At 36.6% G+C, this 20,000-nt stretch overlaps 1 protein-coding gene across 7 annotated transcripts in view; it reads left to right on the forward strand.

The window, feature by feature from the left end:
• Positions 1–20,000, forward strand: part of LOC113808563 (protein FAM117B) — a 162,202-nt gene that overhangs the window by 24,001 nt on the left and 118,201 nt on the right. For 5 of the 7 annotated variants that reach the window (XM_070143052.1, XM_070143051.1, XM_070143048.1 and 2 more), the window contains exon 2: positions 1,442–1,541. In XM_070143052.1, coding sequence (XP_069999153.1) covers positions 1,445–1,541 — 97 coding nt within the window. In that variant the 5' untranslated portion in view covers positions 1,442–1,444. Of the gene's footprint in view, positions 1–588; positions 1,059–1,441; positions 1,542–20,000 lie in introns of those variants that run through there. The other 2 variants (XM_070143054.1, XM_070143053.1) reach the window with 2 other exon arrangements.

Below are 20,000 nucleotides of genomic sequence, written 5' to 3' on the forward strand. Positions count from 1 at the left end.
TTGCTCTAATATTAATTGATAAAGATATTGAGTACAATTCTGCCAAACTATGTAATTAGAAATAAGCTACATGAATTAGCAGCTGATGCTAATGTATTCCATGAAGATGAATAAGTATCATGTAGATTTATGTTCTGAAATTGCTGAACAGATAAAGAAAGGTAAATATATTAGAACAGTGTTATTTGTTGACTAATTGTGGTTGTGACCAGTCGTTGCTATAATTTGGTAACAAAAGGATGAAATATGTCTCTGTAGCTTATTTGTAATAAGTATATTTTAAGAAATTCAGTAGGTTGTTCATGTGCTTATAGATTTAATTTGAAAATGTACTGTTATTGTTTCACATACAATTTGAACATGAAAGTATGTCTGCAGTGTTTAGAAGGAAAATGTTCCAGATACATCTCTGGTGAATATACATCACAGTTATGTGTATGGTAACTGTATTAAAGATACTTGGTAGTAATATATTTGAAAGTCATTGATATAGTCTATCCTAGAATGGCCTTGTGTGATATCTTGTACTAAAATATTGCATTGTTCTCAATCTGATAAGCATAAAACTTGAATCAAACCTGTACAGATCTAGGCAATTTTCTAGTCTGCACTGTGGGCTGTCACCCATTGTACCATAGAAGAACTCTTTAACAAATATTAGTTTAGATGCACTGATTTTATATATTCTTTTTAAGCTCTTTAAATGATTATCCTGTGATGTTAATTACCATTTGGTATCATGTATTGCTTCCATAACATGTGTGACAGTGTCATAACATTTAGGGATAGGAGATATAATGAAAATGAACTTGATAGATAATTGTTGGTAGAGAATAGGTAAAAAAAGAAATATATATATATATATCACCAATGTACAAATAATTGATAAGTTGACTGATAAGCTGATGAAAAACTTTTTTATAATTGATAAAGTGTATCATATCTTGTGAGTGCAATCTATCACAAATTAACATACTATGCTCTCAGTGCTTATATATGCTTTAGTACATAATTCATGTGCTGACGTAGTTTCTGGAGATCAAGGGGAAACATAAGCAGTATGTTTGGAGACTTGTTTCACAGTTCACATATAATATTTACCTAATTTAATGATGGTACCAATTTTAGATTGTGTTCTATGATTTTAGGAATTGTTGACACTGATATTTCTTATTTGTGATGAAGGTTTGTATGTCAGTATCCTGTTATGATGAGATGGATTAATAGTTTTTGTAAAACCTATAAGAGTGCTTAAGTTGCATGATTTTGATGTTTAAAGTACAATAGGTCTTTGTGAATTTGATAGGAAGGTGCTTTTGTGACATTAATATTTAAAAAAGAATGGATTTTGTTTTTTAGTGGTCAAATGAAAATTATTTCGCCTTTTTGTCTCAAAAGGTGTATACTATTATTTTTTCTAAAACTGAAAAACCAATTTCAGGCGATGCACCGTACCAGTCCTCTGCGTTTGAGGAACAGGATCTCACCCGACACAGAAATCACACCCAGTCTGGACTTAAGCACTGCCACCACAACAAAAGGTATATCTCATTCTTGCCAGTCTGATGTTCTATATTTGTGTTTGGTCGTGTATTAGGAGTGTTTATTTGTTATTGTTTGCTAATTGATATAGTTTTTTGGATTATTTATACAAGTGATGCGAGGGAAATTGATGTGAACCTGATTACTGATATTTCCTTAGACAGAAATAAATACCATATGCTTCTCTCTATGGCTTTTCTTTTGTCTAAAAATTTTCACTTTGATACTTTTTTTGGTACTAGGATGATACCAGATTACAAGATATTAGTTTTATATATATATATATATATATATATATATATATATATATATTTTTTTTTTTTTTTTTTTTTTTTTTTTTATTATTATTATTTTTTAATGAAGATTTATGAATAATCTGAGAGCAGTCTCAGTTATACCAGATAAAATTATCAGTTTTAGAATAAACTTCATGATACATGATATTGTGAATAATTTTAGGGCAGTTGTCATTGTTAGGGGGAGCTTAAATGCCCAAGTGGAAGATAATGAGGATGTGTGTATGGGGCAGGAATAAGTGGTGGGAAATTGTTTCATTCAAAAGAATGATATCCGCAATCATATAGGGTGAAAGTGGATGGTGGTAAAATAGAGGACAGAGTGTTGATAGAATATGTGTAATAGCAAAAAACTTGATATGCAGAAGGTGCAGAGGTATTAGTTTGTTGGTTGTGGGAAGCAATTTTTTTTTATGGGATTGGTAAAGGAAATATGAGAGTGACTGAAGGCATTTTGGTGGATGAGGAGTTTGGGCTCAGAGGAGCTCAGAGCTATCTGTTGTGAAACAGACATGCAGAAAACTTGGAAAAAGGGAAGGGTGTTTGGACATTCCTGGACCTGGAAAAGCATATTATCGATTAGGCAGAAAGACAATATGGATGAAAGCTTATAGTTAAGCTTGTTTGGGAATGTTAATAAGAAGAGTCACTGGGATTGAAGCTTAAGGTAGGGTTATTATAATGTTTTGTGATTGCTTCATTGGTAATATGTAATATTTTAAGAGAGTAGGGAGAGGGAAGTGGAAATTATTAGTTAAAGTAAGTATATGGAAAGTGATGGGGTGCACAAAAAATTTAAATGGAAGATATGTCAAGAAATGGAAGTCTAGAATAAAGTCTTTGCTTGAGAAATTGTATCTATTCAGGGAATGTTAGGGCCAAACAAGCAAAAACTGTTAAGTGTGTATAGCACAGCAAACATGTGATTTGTACTATGTTGGCTATGATGTGATTAAATGTCATTTGGCTTAGCGATTGTAGTAGAAGAAAAAGAAAAATATGAGATAACTCCGACAAGTAAAACTGAAAATATTATATTCCTTCTCCTTTTTAAAAGTATGATATTGTTTTTAACCCATTAACGCTAGTATATTTTGAAGATGAAAATAAAAGATTCCTGGTGGCTATAAAATCAGTGGGCAGGGCAGCCGCGGACTCTGCCCACCCGCCATACACTGCCTGCTGCTGTGTTGGAGCACGAGCCCCTAGTGGGACTCCCGGCAAAGCTTATTTTTTTCGGGTATCTCATGTGTGGGACACCTATCGTTATTGGGTTAATCCTTCACTGATGGTGCCGGAATTTTCTGTGTGGCACTCATTACAGTGACAACTGGCAAACTTTTAGCCTTTATAACGGCTGTTGCCGTTCCTTTCATTAAAGTTTCAGTACCTGATATAGTTAATTTATATAGTATTAACAGAAGGATTCTTATTTATATCCTTATACCCACCCCTCTTGTGCCCCAAAATACTATCAGAGACTTATTTTTGTGGTTGACTGTTGCAAATGTTCATTATTCCACTAGTTAAGTGGGTTTCATTGATTGTTTTTTAGAACATCAGTTTATGAATATTACTACATTATGGTGCCAGTTTTTATTGAAATACATAATATGAGATTTGTGGGAATATCCTTTTGTCAACTTGATTTCATTGTGAATAGTAAGGAGAAATTTGACTTCTATTAGAATGATAAAATGGAAACAGGTGTGAGGGAATATTTCCTTAAAAAGCGATTGGCCGTTATGATTTAGATGAAATGTCTTTTGATGAACAACTAACTTAAATATAGGAAGATGTAATAAGTCAACATTACTATTAAAACAAAGGTATTTATGCCTTTGATAATACTTCAATCTCTGATGTGAACTGACTACATCAGAGGCAATAAGGAATGGGGCTTTTCAAGTTACTGGATATGCTGATTAAGTTAATGGAAAATTTTAGATGGAAATCTTACCCCTGGCAGTAGCTTTATATGCGTTCATATGTATTGTTCTTGTTCATTCACTAGTTATTGTTCAGGAAAGCACCAAAATTAGAGAAAGATTAGTGTCTTTGGTATTTGCTTGTATGATAACTTTATATCCATCTAGAAAAGCCCACTAGATCTCTGGAATCAGTGGCTGAGGGAAGATGAGAACTGATGGTGCTCTTCATTACTAGTAAGTGATTTAGGATATTCAGTGTGTTGAATGGATGAAGTGGATGATCACATTGGGCTGAGAATCATAGTAAGTGGATGCCAGAAGTCCAAAAACAGGTCTGTACTATCACAAGGCAAGTGCTCCTCCATGCTAAATATTTTACAAAGACAGACATTGATTGACCAGGGCGGATGTTGGTTTTTAGATTTTGCTGTAGAAGTAACAGCTGAAAGTAATGAGACAAGAACCTCCTCATGATTTCAAATTAATATTTTCATGTTCATTTTCTTGATTTTTTAAAGGGCATTAAAATATTAACTAGCTGAATGTGAAGAATATTTTTTTAGGGGAAATTGATTTGTGTTAGTTTGTGGTAAGTTTTGCTTATTCATTTTTTGGAAGACTATCATGTTAACCATTCATAACCATCAATTTGTACAAATGTTGTATGATTTTAATATTGTACTTCTATAGGTTTACGTAGAAGTGGAGATTTTTTAAAAACCACTCCTTGATATGGCATCTTTGTCCTTTGATATTCAGTTTTGTTAAATATTAACCTATTGGATCATGTTACTTCGCTCTGCACATTTGGCCCAAAATCCAGACATTAGGTTTACTTGATTGGTGTCTTTCCTAGGTGTGTGGCTTGTAGGCTGGGTGCACATAAATGCTCATGTGTGGTGTCAAGACTCCTTGCTTTCCCTTTGCAGTGCTATTATCTTTTTCTTCATAAGCATTTTTTGCTTTTTATTTTCCAAGGTCTATATTCATCATTTCATATGTTGTATAAAGATTGTAATTGAATGTTTTCCTTGCACAGACTCCATATGATCTCTCTATATAGTCTATAACTCTGTGCAATAAGTAACATTGTTATTTGTGTCATTTTTTTGTTTTCATGATATTCAGGAAAGAGAAATGTCCTTCCTGAAGCTGGCACTCTTCCAGTCATGGCACATGGATGGTACATTCCACACTCAGTAACTCATGAATAATGCAAAAGCCCCTTCCTAAATGCCAACTGAGTCTAATCACTGTTCAAGAGCTCTGTGCACTCATGATGATTCATTCCTGTCACCCTGGCCTTCAGCCAAAATTTTCATGATAGCATGTTTGCATCACCCTGGCCCTTGGTCAAATTTTTCCATCATGACATGTTCATGTCACCTGGCCCTAAGCCCAATTTTTTTTCATGACATGATAGTCACGTCGCCTGGATCCAAGGGGTTAACTGAATTTTCTCTTGAAGTCCGCAAAACATACGTCTGTAATACAGTCTAGTTCAGTATTGTGGCCCACTTCTCAGATTGATGTTTTTAGATTTTCAGACTAAATTCATACTTATTGTGATTGGTTTAAAATTATATTTACATGACTCTCAGGTTGTATACATGATTTATTAAAATCAAATTCCATGTATAGGCTAAATATGAGAAATTCAGTCATCTAATTGATATCAACTTGTTAGATCATCCCTACTGTAATAGGGCCAGACTTGTTTGTGATGTAATATCATGCAACAGTCTAGAGTTTGTGGCTTGGCCTAAGCTATGTTTTACCATCTCACCCGCACATTTACATGTCGTAGGGTATTGTGTTATGACGGCTATAGCCATCATTGCTACCAAGGAGTTTTGTATCATATTTTTTTTTGTGAGAAATAGGAGACATTTAGTCTTTGAATTCACATTTGTCAACTTAACAAATCACATGCCATTAGCTGCATATATGGGAAATATGAAAGCCCTCATTAAATGTGTTTCCTATAAAACTGATATGTCCAGCCCTTTCTTATATCAAAGATGACATTATGCAATATTGTTCAGTACAAATTGGAGGATAAATGCTTCATCATGGAATAAAAAAGACTGAATAATGATAGAAATTTATATGTGGATGCTACACATCAGTCTTTCAAGGAAGTTGTTGAATAAAATGTCACCTTGAAAGAACTTATTTAATTGATAGGAAGTGAGTTTCAGGTAGACCACCTTTCATCCAACACCATGTGGTCATTTCTGAGGAATGCTAGAATTGTGGAAATACCAAGCTTTAGAGGATCACCTCTGAACATAAGATGGGCATTATTATGGAGTAATATCTAGGTGGCTTATTTTTGTACTTTTATCCAAATATGAAACACAGTCATGGTATACAGTTTATTACTGAAACCATTTTCTTTTGAAGTTCATTAACTGATTGGATCCAGATCATTGGAGCATCTGGCAAAGGGGAAGGTTAAAGAGACATATTGTCATGGAAAAATAAAAGGCCCAGTAGCTGTTGTTGGAAATGTCTCACCTTGGGGAAATGCTGCTGAGTGGTGGGTGGTATCCCATCATAAGTGTGCAAAGTACTTGGAGGTGAATTGACAGGACAGGCCTCCAGGAAGGAGCTCATTCCCATGCTTTTGCAAGATTTCCACTGGTCTATGTGTGTGGAGTGTACTTTGTGTGAGCTATGCTTGGGAGGGTTGTCTTCAGGGAGGATACTATGTCCATGTAAAAGATCTTATTCCTGCCCTTTATTCTTGTTTCAACAGGTTGTGGTGGGGAAAACTGAAAAATGTTAGGGGGTAACGAATAACACAGTGTTATGTTTTGTTGCTGTTATTGCACAGAGTAAAAACTTCTCATCTTAACAAACAAATATAAAATGTTAGGGGGTAACGAATAACACAGTGTTATGTTTTGTTACTGTTATTTCACAGAGTAAAAACTTCTCATCTTAACAAACAAATATTGTCCTCAGAAAAGAAAAGTAAAATTGTGTTTGCAGTGAAAGTGCTAATAGCATTTTGGAGAGTAGGCAAGACATCTTAATACCATGTGTTTTTGTGTGGGCAAGCTTGCAGGATACACCTGGAAGAGTCATCACTCAAAAAAAGCAGATACCTGGATATTTGTTTCCTCATGAGCCATGAGGCACCCAGATCCATCAGGTTAATGTGCAATCAGTTAATGTTCTTACAAAAAGATGCTGAAATGATAGTAATATCATAGAAACCCTTTTATGATGTTATATACAAATAATGGTACTTAACCTGCATCCAGGTAAGCAGGTAAAATGTTCATGTGACTAGCAGTGTGAATATTACAATGCGTACATATTATACCACAATATACTATCCAGTGTATGCCTAAAGAGAATTCTCAAGATATATTCCACAAGAATATTTCTTTAGGATATAGCTTTGGAAATTAGAATCAGTGCCTTATTAATTGTACCAATATTTAGTATGCAAGCAAATGTTCAACATTTTGCAGCATGTTTAATATTTGAAATTTTATTTATATTCAGTGGATGTACTTGAAAAATATGAGAAAATGATAGATTATTTAATAAGTATTGGATATAAGTAAAGTGTCAAAAAGATATGCTATCATAGAAAATTTTGATAAAGGACTGGGGTTATCCAGTGGACAGATAATTGTGGTATTATTTTATCTAGTAAAAGAGAATGTACCCTCCATGACCCATGTTGGAAAAGTTGTGGCTCCATGGACAACACTTTTTACATGCTCAGGATCCTATCGCTGCTTGCAATCACTGGTGATGCACTGTGTGTGACAGAAAATTGAATAATACAAAAGTAAATGTTATTTATAAACTACCTAATGAGAAGATCTAGTCTGTGTGAGTAGAACAGTCTATTACCATCTTGAATGCAGCATATAAAATTATAAATATAAACCTTATAAAAACGTAATAAAAAAAAAAAAAGCTTTTGCATTATAAAAAGGGAGTCAAGAGGCCTTGGCACTGCCTAGCCCACACTATTCATTTTGACCGGGCCTACAAGTCATATGCGACAGATTAATTTATATTTTTTCATTTATCCCAGAGAACTTGTGATTTTAACTTGAAAATTCCTAGAGCATTTATGGAGATAATTCTGAACTCTGTGTACCAAAGGTCTAAGTACATTTAGATGGCATCTATCATAGGGAGCTCATTGCAGTAAATTGAGATTATGATTATCCTATATCTGTGAATTTAAAGGACAAAATTCTGCAACTAGTGAAAGATTAGAAAGCTTGTTGATTACAATAATAGTGTATTAGTGTAGTGCTGACTGTAACCTGTTGGTGATTTGGCAGAAATTTGCTAAGTGTCATTCATATCTGGATGTTTAAGCTGTGCATGTAGTTTTGCAGGAGGGGGGCTTATCTTGCCTGTGGTAGTGCATTCCATACTTTTTACTTTTTCAGTCTTGTGGTGTATGTGAGTTAGTCCAAAGGTCTTTTGTAAGACATTGACTGGTGTAAGCATATTGAAGAAAGGTGATTATCCCTTGGAACAGATTTGTTAGAACATAACAAGTAATTAGGACTGTGTTCAGAATGATGTGTCAATGATTCATCTTGTGTTTCCAGAAATTACTTTCCTCAACACAAAATATCTTATTGAAATGTTATCTTTCAAAGTTGTAACATCTCCACACACCATAGTATCCTGCCAAACAAAATCTCATGACATCTATGACGTCAACACATCATAAAAGGGTTTTGGCGTCACTGCTCTACAATTTGATAGAATTAATGATAACATGTATCTCATTGTGGACAGATATTATTGTTCTGTAGACAGTAAAGGATATATAACCAACTTCTTGGGATACTGAATGTTTAAAGGATTAAAAGTTTAACACATCAGTGCCAGCTCTAGGTAAGCCTCTTCACTCCCCACATTATTGAACCCCATAAAATTTCAAAAATTTTTACTTTTTGTTCCCCCCCCACACACACACACACACGATCCTAACCAAACTGCAAATGATGGCTGATGTTTTGCATTTCACATGACAGATTTTGGTCATTGATATTTCAAGAGCTTGATTTTACAAAATTCATATTTTACTGTCATATATCAAATATATGCTGAACAGTGAAAGTAAACTAGCATGAAAGGAAAATAAAAAGCATAAAACAAAAGAACAAATGTTTATATGAATGTAAAAATGTATATAAATGGAAAGATTATAACTCATAATAGTATATTTATGGAAGGGAAATTGGGTACTACATGAATTGTTAGTTGGAGGAAATATGCCTACAGTTACTGGAATAATTTTTTCACTCACTAAATTCCATTTACATAAAAAAAGATAGTCAGGAAACATGACTATATAATTGACTAAGAGAGAGGAAGGCTTATTGAGGGTGTTGGTATATGTGGATGGTATGGTACACGTGGGTTATGAAAACTTTCCAGCATTTTCAGAGCAGTTAGTGGACATTACTTCTGTCACATTTAGGCTGAAAAAGACATGGCAAAATAACTTGTCAGTTTTTGATAGCTCATATGATCATGGCAAGTAGATCTCTGTTTACAAAAAGTGGCATGCCAGACGCATGGTAAATGGGACAAGGGCAATCAATGTATGCAAATGACAGTGGCAATCAAGTCCGAACCTCAGTTCTTGTCTTAACCTACTAGCGATGGTACATTTTCAAGCTAAAAATAAAATTGTTGTGCGGACGAGTCCAGGAAACCTGCCCGCGTGCCACCTGCCACAGGTGACAAAATCAGAACGCAAGCTCTGATCTAGTCTTGCACCGGCAGGATGCCCGGTAATGTTTACTTTTCCAGTTGTCTTGTGTGTGACATCCGTCATAGGCGGGTTAACCAACTTCTTTTATTGCTGCCAGCTGCATGAGAATAGCTTTCACTCTCTTCACCATTAGTTTGACTCATATTCTTATCTGCAAACTATTAAGATATATGCAAATATCTCTGGTGTCTGTTGATGAAAGATTCACAAAAGTCTCTTGAGTGACTTGCCACTGGAAGAGTGAAGGGCAGTGTAAGCACTACAGCATATAACATGTTATATGGCTCAGGTCCCCTAATCATCTGTTGAAGTGGTCCTGGTTATTGCTTCATTAACCTCTATGATCCAGTTGATAGGAAGATCTGGATATGGGCCAGGGTGACCCAAACTTGTGTTTATGAGCATTTCAACTGAAGGCCGGGGTGTCGGAAAAGTCACCATAAGTGCACAAACCTTTTGAAGGATGACTAGACTCATTTGGCATTTAGAAAATGGCCTTTGCATTATTTCCATTGATAATCAAGAATGGAGTGTAATGACTGTGACTCATTACCAGAAGAGCCCTGGCTCCAGAGAGGATGCCATTTCCATGCTTGACATCCTATTCTTGCTTGCCATGACTGGCATTGCTGGTTGTAGTACAGAATATTGACTACAAAAAAAACAGAATAAATTGTACAAATAACAAAATGTTACTTTTTGGGTAAAGCAAATCAAATGACAGACATGGACATTGGAAAAGGGCAAAAAAGGCTAAAAATGCTTGTGCCTAAAAAACCTTCCTCCTAATACCATGCTCGTTGTTGTCGTGGGAGGGCTTAGGAGTTGGTGACTGAGGCCCAAAGTAGGGGATCACCCCTACCTTGGGCCTTAGCCTTCACCTCAACTAATTTTGCTTGGTCTTTCCGTCTCTCCAATCCTCTTAGGTATTTTCTTCATCCCTGTCTTCTATCCCATTCCTAAGGTGTGAGAGCTATGCTGAAAGGATGAAAGGCTGGCTTTGTGTCAGTCATGAATAGCCTCAGGGAGCCATGGGCACGGTATTCCCGTGGTTAATTGCCTAGCCCTCACTCCTTATGGGGATCCTGAGGGGTAGACCGTTTCTTTACCCCATTTTATTCAGGCTCACCATGGCCAATAATGATGATTCTTTACCCTTAATAGGCGTATTAAGGTTTGTCCCTTCATCAACTAGCATATCTAAATTTGATTTTGATGGTTTTCTGACCCCTGCCCCACCTTTGACCACAGCTCTGACCACTGATACGATTACCCCCTCTTCTACACTTACTGACAACTCTAACCATTCCAAAACACTCACCCAGGTTATTTCTCAATCTCCAGGAAGCACCCCTTCCTCTCTCTCAACATTCTCCCCACTATCTTCTACTGCACTGTCTTCATCAATGTCTCTGCCCTCTTCTCTTATTACTACTCTTCAGCCTTATTGTCTTCCTTCCCCCCCCTCACCCCCACAGAACTACTCCACAGCACCTCATCTTCCTCTTGCCCTCATCCTTCTACTGCCTCTACCTCTGCAAATCTTTTGAGTACTTGGCCCAGCCAAGTGGGATCGAATCTTTGTGATTCCTTCCACAACCCCCTATTCTGAGAATACCTTTTTCTTTCAACACTGCCTCCAAAAACAAGTAGGCGTTGGTTACCGTTTGCAGTCGCTCAGATTGTTCATGCCTTGTCACAGTTACATCTGAATCCCAAGCTCGTGCACTATCAACCGTAACTGACCTCACTGGCAAACCTGCTGAACCTCATCCCTCTCTTAACCCACTAACACCGGTATATTTTGGCGTGCGGGGCTGGCCTGGACTCTGCCCACGAGCCCGGATATAGTGTCACACCAGCGGGATGCCTGGCAATTCCCCCCCCCCTTCCCTTCCCTTCCCCTTCTGGGTGTCTTATATGTGGGACACCCATTGTAAATGGGTTAATACGTGTACTGGAACTGTTTCTATCCCCCAAATTGCTTTTCCTATCTACAACAAGGTCTGGTCAGACTGTGAAAATGACTTACTTACCTGCCTTAATGATTATGATGCAGTGGCAGTACAGTGTTGCACTATTCCTCCCATAGGCCAGCGTAAGTCTTATGTCAATATTGCCAAGATTAGCTTCTGTAGCCATATTCTCCCCCATGAAGTTTATATTGGTGGATTGTCCTACTATATCCTACCATATCAACCCCTTCCTCATCAGTGTCAGAAATGTTAGCATTTTGGCCACCCAGCCAAACACTATCGCTCCATAGCCTATTGCCCTCTATGTGCCCAACCTGGTTATGAATATTCAAATTGCCCTGCTCAGTCACGTACATGTGCTAATTGTGGAGACTCCCATAATGTATTTTATAGGAGCTGCCCTGCCTATAAGCTTGAATATGAGGTAGCAGTCCTCAGACAAACAAGGCCTCACTTTATGTGAGGCCTAGTTTGGTCTCCACTCCCCTTTTTCCTACACCATCCCAGCATACCCCACCCTCTCTACTGCTCCCACTTGAATACTGACACAAATCCGACTCTATCACAACAATGTCCTTTTCCAGATCCCTCCCCTCCAGACATTCGTCCTGAAAGTTCACCACCTTCCCCAGTTCCCTTTTCTAATCCCCCAGATTCTACTCCTCCTATTTCAACAGCCACCTCTGTTTTCCTTGAACAATGTTCTTAATTCACTCAGCCGCTCTACCCCCTTACCTGTCCCATTTTTCTAATCCCTGCTCTACTTTATTTACTTTCCTCTTTTCCCTTTTCGTTACTATACTTTCCTATAACACCCTATAATCTTTGACATCTAATACTTTCCCCTCTCCCTGGATTCTTCTCCAACAGCCATCTCTATTTTCCTTGAACATCACTGAGCTGAAAACCCCGGGCTATGAGTTATGTAAGTGGCCAACATCCTGGGTGTGCACAGACTCCATTTCATATCTCTAAGTAGTAAGTAGTTCAGTGCAAGAAAAAAAAGGAACATTTGGTTATTTGTGTCATATATCTCCTTTTTTTTTCCAATTTTACGTAGCACAACCTGTGCCGTTGGTCACAGCAGCCAGGAATATGGTGCGCAGCATAGAAATGGCATCCTCCCTGGAGCTGGCGCTCTTCCAGTTACTGCTTATGCATGTTACGTTCCACGTTCGTTTATTGATGGGAATAATGCTATAACTCCCTTCTAAGTGCCAAGTGAGTCAAATCAGACTCTAAGAGGTTTTTGCACTCGTGGCAAGTCTTTTCCGTCACCCTGGCTTTCGCTCATGACGGTTTGTTCACGTCACCTGGGCTGCGGTCCACCTGCCCGGCTGACGGCATCATCACGTCACCTGGGCAGCTGCCAAAGGGTCCAAGGGGTTAAATCAATGCAAAAGGAGCTCATGTGCCAATGTGGACTACATGCCTCTCCATGCATGTGTTTGCAACAGCAAAAAACCTATTTCAAACATATTCACAATGTTAGATGAAAGCAGTAAAACAAAGATTGTATAATTGCTCATTTTGTTTTGTGAAGTATGAAACACCCACATTATCTCATACTATTTAATTCCTGTCAATGAATTTTTGATATGTCATAACTAGCTGAAAGATGGGAAAAGGGCCAGGTGATTGCACATGAAAGGGTTTGCTTTCGTACTAATGGCTTTCTTTACATTTAACTATAGTTATTGCTTATACAATTTTTCTTTCCTTCATCATTACATCATCTGAAAGGGGTTCTTATATAATTGTCCTCTTTTATTGGTTAATAGTAGGTTTTTTGTATTTATTGGTTCATTTGTGTGTCCTCTTTGTATTGATAAGTTTCTTGTTCAGCAATTCTTTCAAGGCTTGAATTGAGAAGTTCAAATCAGAAAAGTGAATTATATACTCCTCTTTAGGTGTTGTAAGCTTCCTCACCACCATTGTGAAAATATCTGAAGGCTACTTTTCTAAAACTTCCCACTTCAACCCATTCATACTTGCTTACTACCAAGGTGCAGTCTTATGAGTAACATTACATATTAGACTATGAAGAAAGTTTATAGGCTAATTGTTACTAATTGCAAAGCCTCCAACATTTGTGTATCCAAAGCTACAAAAAAGGCCCGATTTTACAGCTTTCATTATGGCAGATTTTGTTTGCACATTTTTCAAGAGCTGAATTTTATGAAAATATATATTTTACTAATATATTTAGAATTAATAGTGTCAGTAGACTGCAAACTTCAAAAAGTAACCCATTGTTTATGAGTGACAGTGGGATAGATTACTATGAATGTGTAAATAAACAGAGGAAACTTGTATTTTAGTAAATAAAAAAGTAAAATGTGTATTAAGGTGCATATTTAAGTATCTAAAAGTCTGAATAGTAAAAAGACAATGATATAGCAGAAGATATATACGTTATTGTGTGATATGTCAATTGGGAATGTGGGAGATGAAAAGATCAAAGGGCTGCCTGCATGACATTTACTTCAAATTTATTGTATTCCATTCAAAAGAATAATGAGATGAGAGAACATGATTAATTGGCTCAGGGAGAGGAGAGCATACAAAGGGAGTTGCCAAGAAGTGATATTGTGTATGTGACTGAAAGAAACTTAATAATATAGTTCCAGCTATATTAGCAGACACCATTTACATCTCTTTCATTGTGAAAAATTTCTGAAAAAAAGCATGCCAATTTTTGACAAGCCTTTCCTTGATTATGGTAATACTATACATTGTTAATTTTTAAAGATTAAAAGTTTTAAGGATTCCGTCATAGGGAAGGAATCCCTTATTAAGGCGCTATTCAACTGGCTTTATTTGTTTATGACATGAGCTGTGTCCGGGATGCCTAGCCAGATGTAATATTTCAACTGTGAAAAACACCGCCACACCAGACCGCACATACCTCTTGCTTAAATAACACTGTGTGTAGTACTTCTTGTTTTAGCAACATGGAGCGCAAGGACTTATTCCCTGTTATGACTGTAGTTTCATGTTTCATTGGACATGTGTTTTGAAGAAAGGAAAACAGAACTGATTTACTGATTCAGTAAATCTTGACATCGATGCAAGTCTTGATTTTCAGTTTCAAATTCTCCAGTTCTTCCTTATTTGTTTTTGGTAATAAAAAAATTATTTTGTGGTAATCTTAAATGTTTTATATAAAACATCTAATATAACATTTGTTGACTTTGTAGTTACTTAAAGGTGTTGATAATTTAAGTGAATTATAGTCAGTAGTTTTAAATTGCACCCTAAAAAGCCTGGAGATGCCTGAGGAAAAAGATGCTCTCAGTTGCATTACTGCTGGCTCATATTGGCCCCCAGATTTCGCATCAAAGTGATATGATTCAGCCCAGATAGCTGTGCTTACGGCCAGACATGCACATACACAAAGTCAGTTGAACCGCACCTATAGATACTTTTTAGAAATTCTTCTTCTTCTTCTTATTCTTCTTCTTATTATTATTATTATTATTTTTTTTACTGGATGGCTCTGTGCTTGAGTCACATAACTTTGTAACAGGGAGAAAATTAGAAAAAAAATATTGATAAACTTCATAAGAGTTTTTGTAAAGATTTGAATTGCTTTTCCCATGGGACAGCCAAAGTTTAGTGTTAGTGAGCTTATTGTTTTTAGGCATGCAAAGGGAAGACAATTATCTTAACTTTTTTTTTTCCAAACTTTGGGTGGGGTTTCCTCTATCCTGTTTGGACATCCCCATTATCTTGGATTCCAGAGATGTAAAATGAGGACACATAAGTTAGAAATTAGAAAATTTGTAATATGTTTTTATATGTCAATTTTGGGATAGATGAAGGTAGACCAAATAGACTTGCTGTAAAGAGAAGTTAAGAAATAGATTATTGTGGTATATGTTGGGTGACGTGCATAGAATATTGTGTTTTTTAGGTAGAAGAAAAGCTAGGTTAAGGTTAATGAAAGAAGAATTTGGAAGTGCATTGTCATTGGCACCTCAGTTGAGGTTCAGAGGAGATTATCCAACACATTTCACACAAAGTTGGCATGCCTCAAGCCTCAGGGAAAGCCTGTTCCCTGCCTGACTCTCTGTAGACACCCACCACATGGGGCTCACTACCTGCTGAATTTGCATGTTTGGATCAGAAGATTTGTTCTCCCAGCTTCTTCTGTCTGAATGGATTACTGTTGCAAGTCTTGGAGAGGCAGAATGGTAAGGAGTTCCCCCCAGACCCATCTGTTGTATCCAGGATTTTCCATTTTTGACGTTTATTGAATTATGTATCAGGACTATATTGCCATGAGCTCAGGATAAAAAATATTGAATTTTATTACTATATTACAAAATAAAATTACTGATAAGCTCTAAGAATTTGGATATCTGATTATGGTGAGAGTATTTAAAAAGTGAAGTGTTAGCAATATTTATGAAATGTCATATTATTTTCCTAGGTAAATATTCAGAAAATTGCTTCACACTTTACTTTGCCTTTATGTGTGCCAATACTGGATGTTGCATTATCAATTTTGGTGCAGTAGAGAAGCCATCAGCTGATGCCCTAAAGTTTTCCAAGACATTCACCTTTGCACTAGCACATTTATGCATGCTTAACCCTATATCTCCGTGTGTCATGTATGTACAAAGTTGCGGGTGGCATCATATCACAACCATTCTCGTGCTGTTGGTTCATCAGACAGATATTTTTTTCTGTTAGTAGCACCTTCATTTCTATGGTAAGGCTTCCAGGTAATAGCACCTAAAGTGAAGGTAAACCTTCAAAATTTTTGTATTTTTAAAAGTTACATCAAAATACAAGCTTTTAGGTGCCTAGTATTGCCTGCAAACTACCAAACGAGTCTGATGCAAATAGGGGAAACCTTTGATCACGCCAACAACCCTGGGAGTATTTCCACTTGCCAAGTTTTTTTTACCCGGCTTTATTAGGTTAACAGTTATCAACATGATACTTCTACTGAATATTCCTGAGAAATGTGTTGATGGCTATACCCATATTTTGTCTCATGACAAACTGTTGTCACAATTGATTAATATATGTGTTATTGATTTATATGGTTTATTTCAGGCAGCTTAATCTCTATGAATTCTGTCCATTTACTACAATTACTGAAAATCATTTACCAAATTTTTGTGTGAGAATTTTCTATCACTTTTTATTTTTATTTTTATTTTTTTCTGTGTTTGCATTTTACATGTTTCTGAATAAGATTCCAAGACAAGCACTTCAATAGATTTGATGGAATGCAGAGGGGAGGTGGCCCAAGCACTAAGCCATATACCTGAGTCTTTGGGGCAAGAAGTTGGCCATAGGCATCACCAGATTTCTTCACACCACTTAATAGATGGCAAAGAGAAAGCCTTAGTAAATATTTTTTTTGTCTAGTCAGGAATATAACCACATTGCATTAACTGTGACTGAGCAAGCACTTAACACAAAACTCTTGCTGCATTCATTAATGATTAATTAGATTTTTGTGGTTATCCTGATCAGTACAGATGTAGGTTGAAGAAAAAGGTTAATCACAATTACAATTGTGATGAACCATATAGAATGCATATAGATTGGTGTAGGAAGTAGCTCTTCAATCAATAGATTGGCATATGCTTTTCTGTGTTTTTTTTTCTCTCTCTCTCTCTTTTTTTTTCTTTTTCTTTTCAAAACTGAAAATATTTGCAAATAGTACATACACCATTAACCAGTGCTGCTGGGGATGGCATAATGACCTACAGTGAGTGTGGCCTATCTCATCTGTTTGTCCTTTTCCTTGATATTTAGAGATGTTTTATTTTATATTACTATTAGTATTGTTTATAGAGTTGTAATGATTATAATGTCAGTAGTAAGGGGAAACTCAAGTGAGGTCACTGGGTCTACAGTGAATTACAGTGAACATCACATTTTCCTGGTGACATTGGGGTGAAGAGATTCTCCTGTAAGGGGGGAGGGGGAAGTTTAGGTCTGGAGAATGAAGCTTGAGGTGACTGGTTTGGAATACCTATGTATCTAGCTATATATATGCTAATACATAATCATAGGAAGATATTTTGAAGTGGGGGAGCAAAGTAGGTTCCCCGAAAACTAGCTGTGGGTCCTAGGGGCTGTAAGGCCCCTGATGGGGTCCAGGTGGCAAAGGCCTTGGAAGCTCCTGGATTTTAGCAGTTTTAGAGATAAACTCAATAACTACTGCACTAAAAATTCACACTTTTTTATTTTGATAATACTTGACCTAATAGTTATTTAATTTTGAACACCAGTTGTACGAGGTCAGTATTCTCAACAACTGGAAAACTAAGGAATTGCACTCTTTGTTGGTTTACTGAGAATGTCATTGAAAGTTGAGGAGTGGGGGGGAGGGGGCAGAAGTTGGGTCCTACCCCCTTCCATTCTAGAGTGAAGGTGTTGCCCTGTGACCCCTCTTTTCCTTTGCCTATGTAATATATAGGCTGGTAGTTGTCACTGTCAGCTGTAACGTCCAATGCCCCTGTTGAATAGTGGCTTGATGTTAATGGAAAGTCTTATAGAACTTAAAGGTGGTTCATAAGTAATTAACCTTTTGCAATACTCAACTTACAACTCATTTACCTTTAAAATTCAACAGGGTTTAATATATATTTTCTTGATTGTTTTGATTGATATATGAATTAATGCATAAGTATTCCATATTATTGTGATTTTTTATGCTTGGCCATTTACCCTAACCTTGGTGTAAAATTTGTGCTGGCAATGTAGGCTGCTGTACTTAATTAACAAATAAGACAAGGCTCTAGTGCTCATAGTTGCTACAACTTATAAATCCAACTCTAAGAGTAGAATTAACCCCTTATTGATGGTGTAGGCCATAGTCATCATAACATAACAGCCTATGATGGGAAACTGCGTCATGACTCACAGCGGGTGGGTCAACTGTACACAGCTTAGTCCTAGCCACAAAGTCTAGACTGTTGTGTGACATTTCAACACAAATAAATCAGGCGCCGTCACCACAGGGTTAATTTGCTAATTCTACACTGACAGTGCCAACGTTTTTTGTGTGTCAGTCATTCTGTTCACTAATGGTAACCATCTAGCATTTTCGTCAGGGAATTTCCTGCGTACAGCTAGCCCTCCCTGTTTACTTGCTAGAGCGAGTCATAAGACATATACATGTGTCCGGGGTGGCTATAGTGTCACACATAGTTAGATGTTCAGATTTTACGTATTTTCAGCATATATACTAAGATTCACTTTCAATCTTTATATCTAAGATCCACTTTATATTCCCTTTAGAGAGATGCTCCAAAATGTCTGGCTCTGTCAGTTTTTTTCACTTTTAGTGGAGGTTATGGTGTGATATTTTGTTAGAATAAGTGCTTCCTGCTATTAAAGTTCAACTTTTTTGTTTTAGGCCAGTAAATGTTCTGAGGTTTTTCTGATAAATTCTCCTAGAGAGTAACTCCCAAGGATACAGTACCTTGACCTGAATCCTGACATTAGCTTAACATTATAAGAATAATAATTCTAAGGTCCACTGCTACTATTTATTGTTTTTATATATATATCTCATTTTTTAGCATTGAGATCAGCTCAGAATGTTGAAAAAGTGTGTTTGAAGAAGATATTCCAACACTATTATTATTAGGAGACTATAATGCATATAGTTAATATATCACTTCATTTTCTGAGTATCTGCAGTGTATCTGCATGACTAGGTAGTTGGAAAAGATGTCACCATGGAGATCAGATTTAAAAGGTGAAATGTACACAACTAAAATATCTTGTGTAGTGATCTTTTGCCAGGGATTTGAGTTAGGAATTAGGTCATGGACATATGGAAGTCCTGTTATATTTTCTTGGCTTGTATCACAGTTAACTACTTCAGCTAACATATGATTGAAAATAATATCGGGAAAGAAAATGTAAAAAGCATGTAGTGATGTAATCCCCATTCAGCTTTTAGAAGCTGGTATCATACATCAGAAGAGAGCTTTGACTAGGAGAGATAACAGAAACAATATAATATTTTGATTTCTCTTCTTACACAGTGACAGTTGCATCAGGCAGTATGATTACATTGAGAGCTTACTCCTGGATTCCTGTATATCTATGAAAGGTACACCTTACACATCTTACACAGCAAGAAAAGCAGGATTATAAGAGGTATTAAAAGATAAGCAAGCTATAAGTACAGTACCAAATGAATTTCTACATAGGCTTCTGCAAGGCATGGTTCTCTGCCTGTCTGGCTGCCTCACCAGCTACCATTAAATTATTGTTTGTTCTGCCTGTTGCTTGCTTGCCAAGGGTTTCTACCACACAAACTATTTTCTGTGGAAGATGGAGCATTGTAAGAACTGTTGAATTGACCCCATGAGAGCATACAAGGACTGTGTTTCAGAAAAGTTACTCCAGGCTTCACTTTGTGCATCTGGTATTTTTCCATGAACTGGTAACACCTGTATAACTTAGAAATGTAATAAAGCTGTTAACAGGAAGCAATGCA

Source organism: Penaeus vannamei, chromosome 30 (assembly GCF_042767895.1).
Source record: "Penaeus vannamei isolate JL-2024 chromosome 30, ASM4276789v1, whole genome shotgun sequence".
NCBI lineage: Eukaryota > Metazoa > Arthropoda > Malacostraca > Decapoda > Penaeidae > Penaeus > Penaeus vannamei.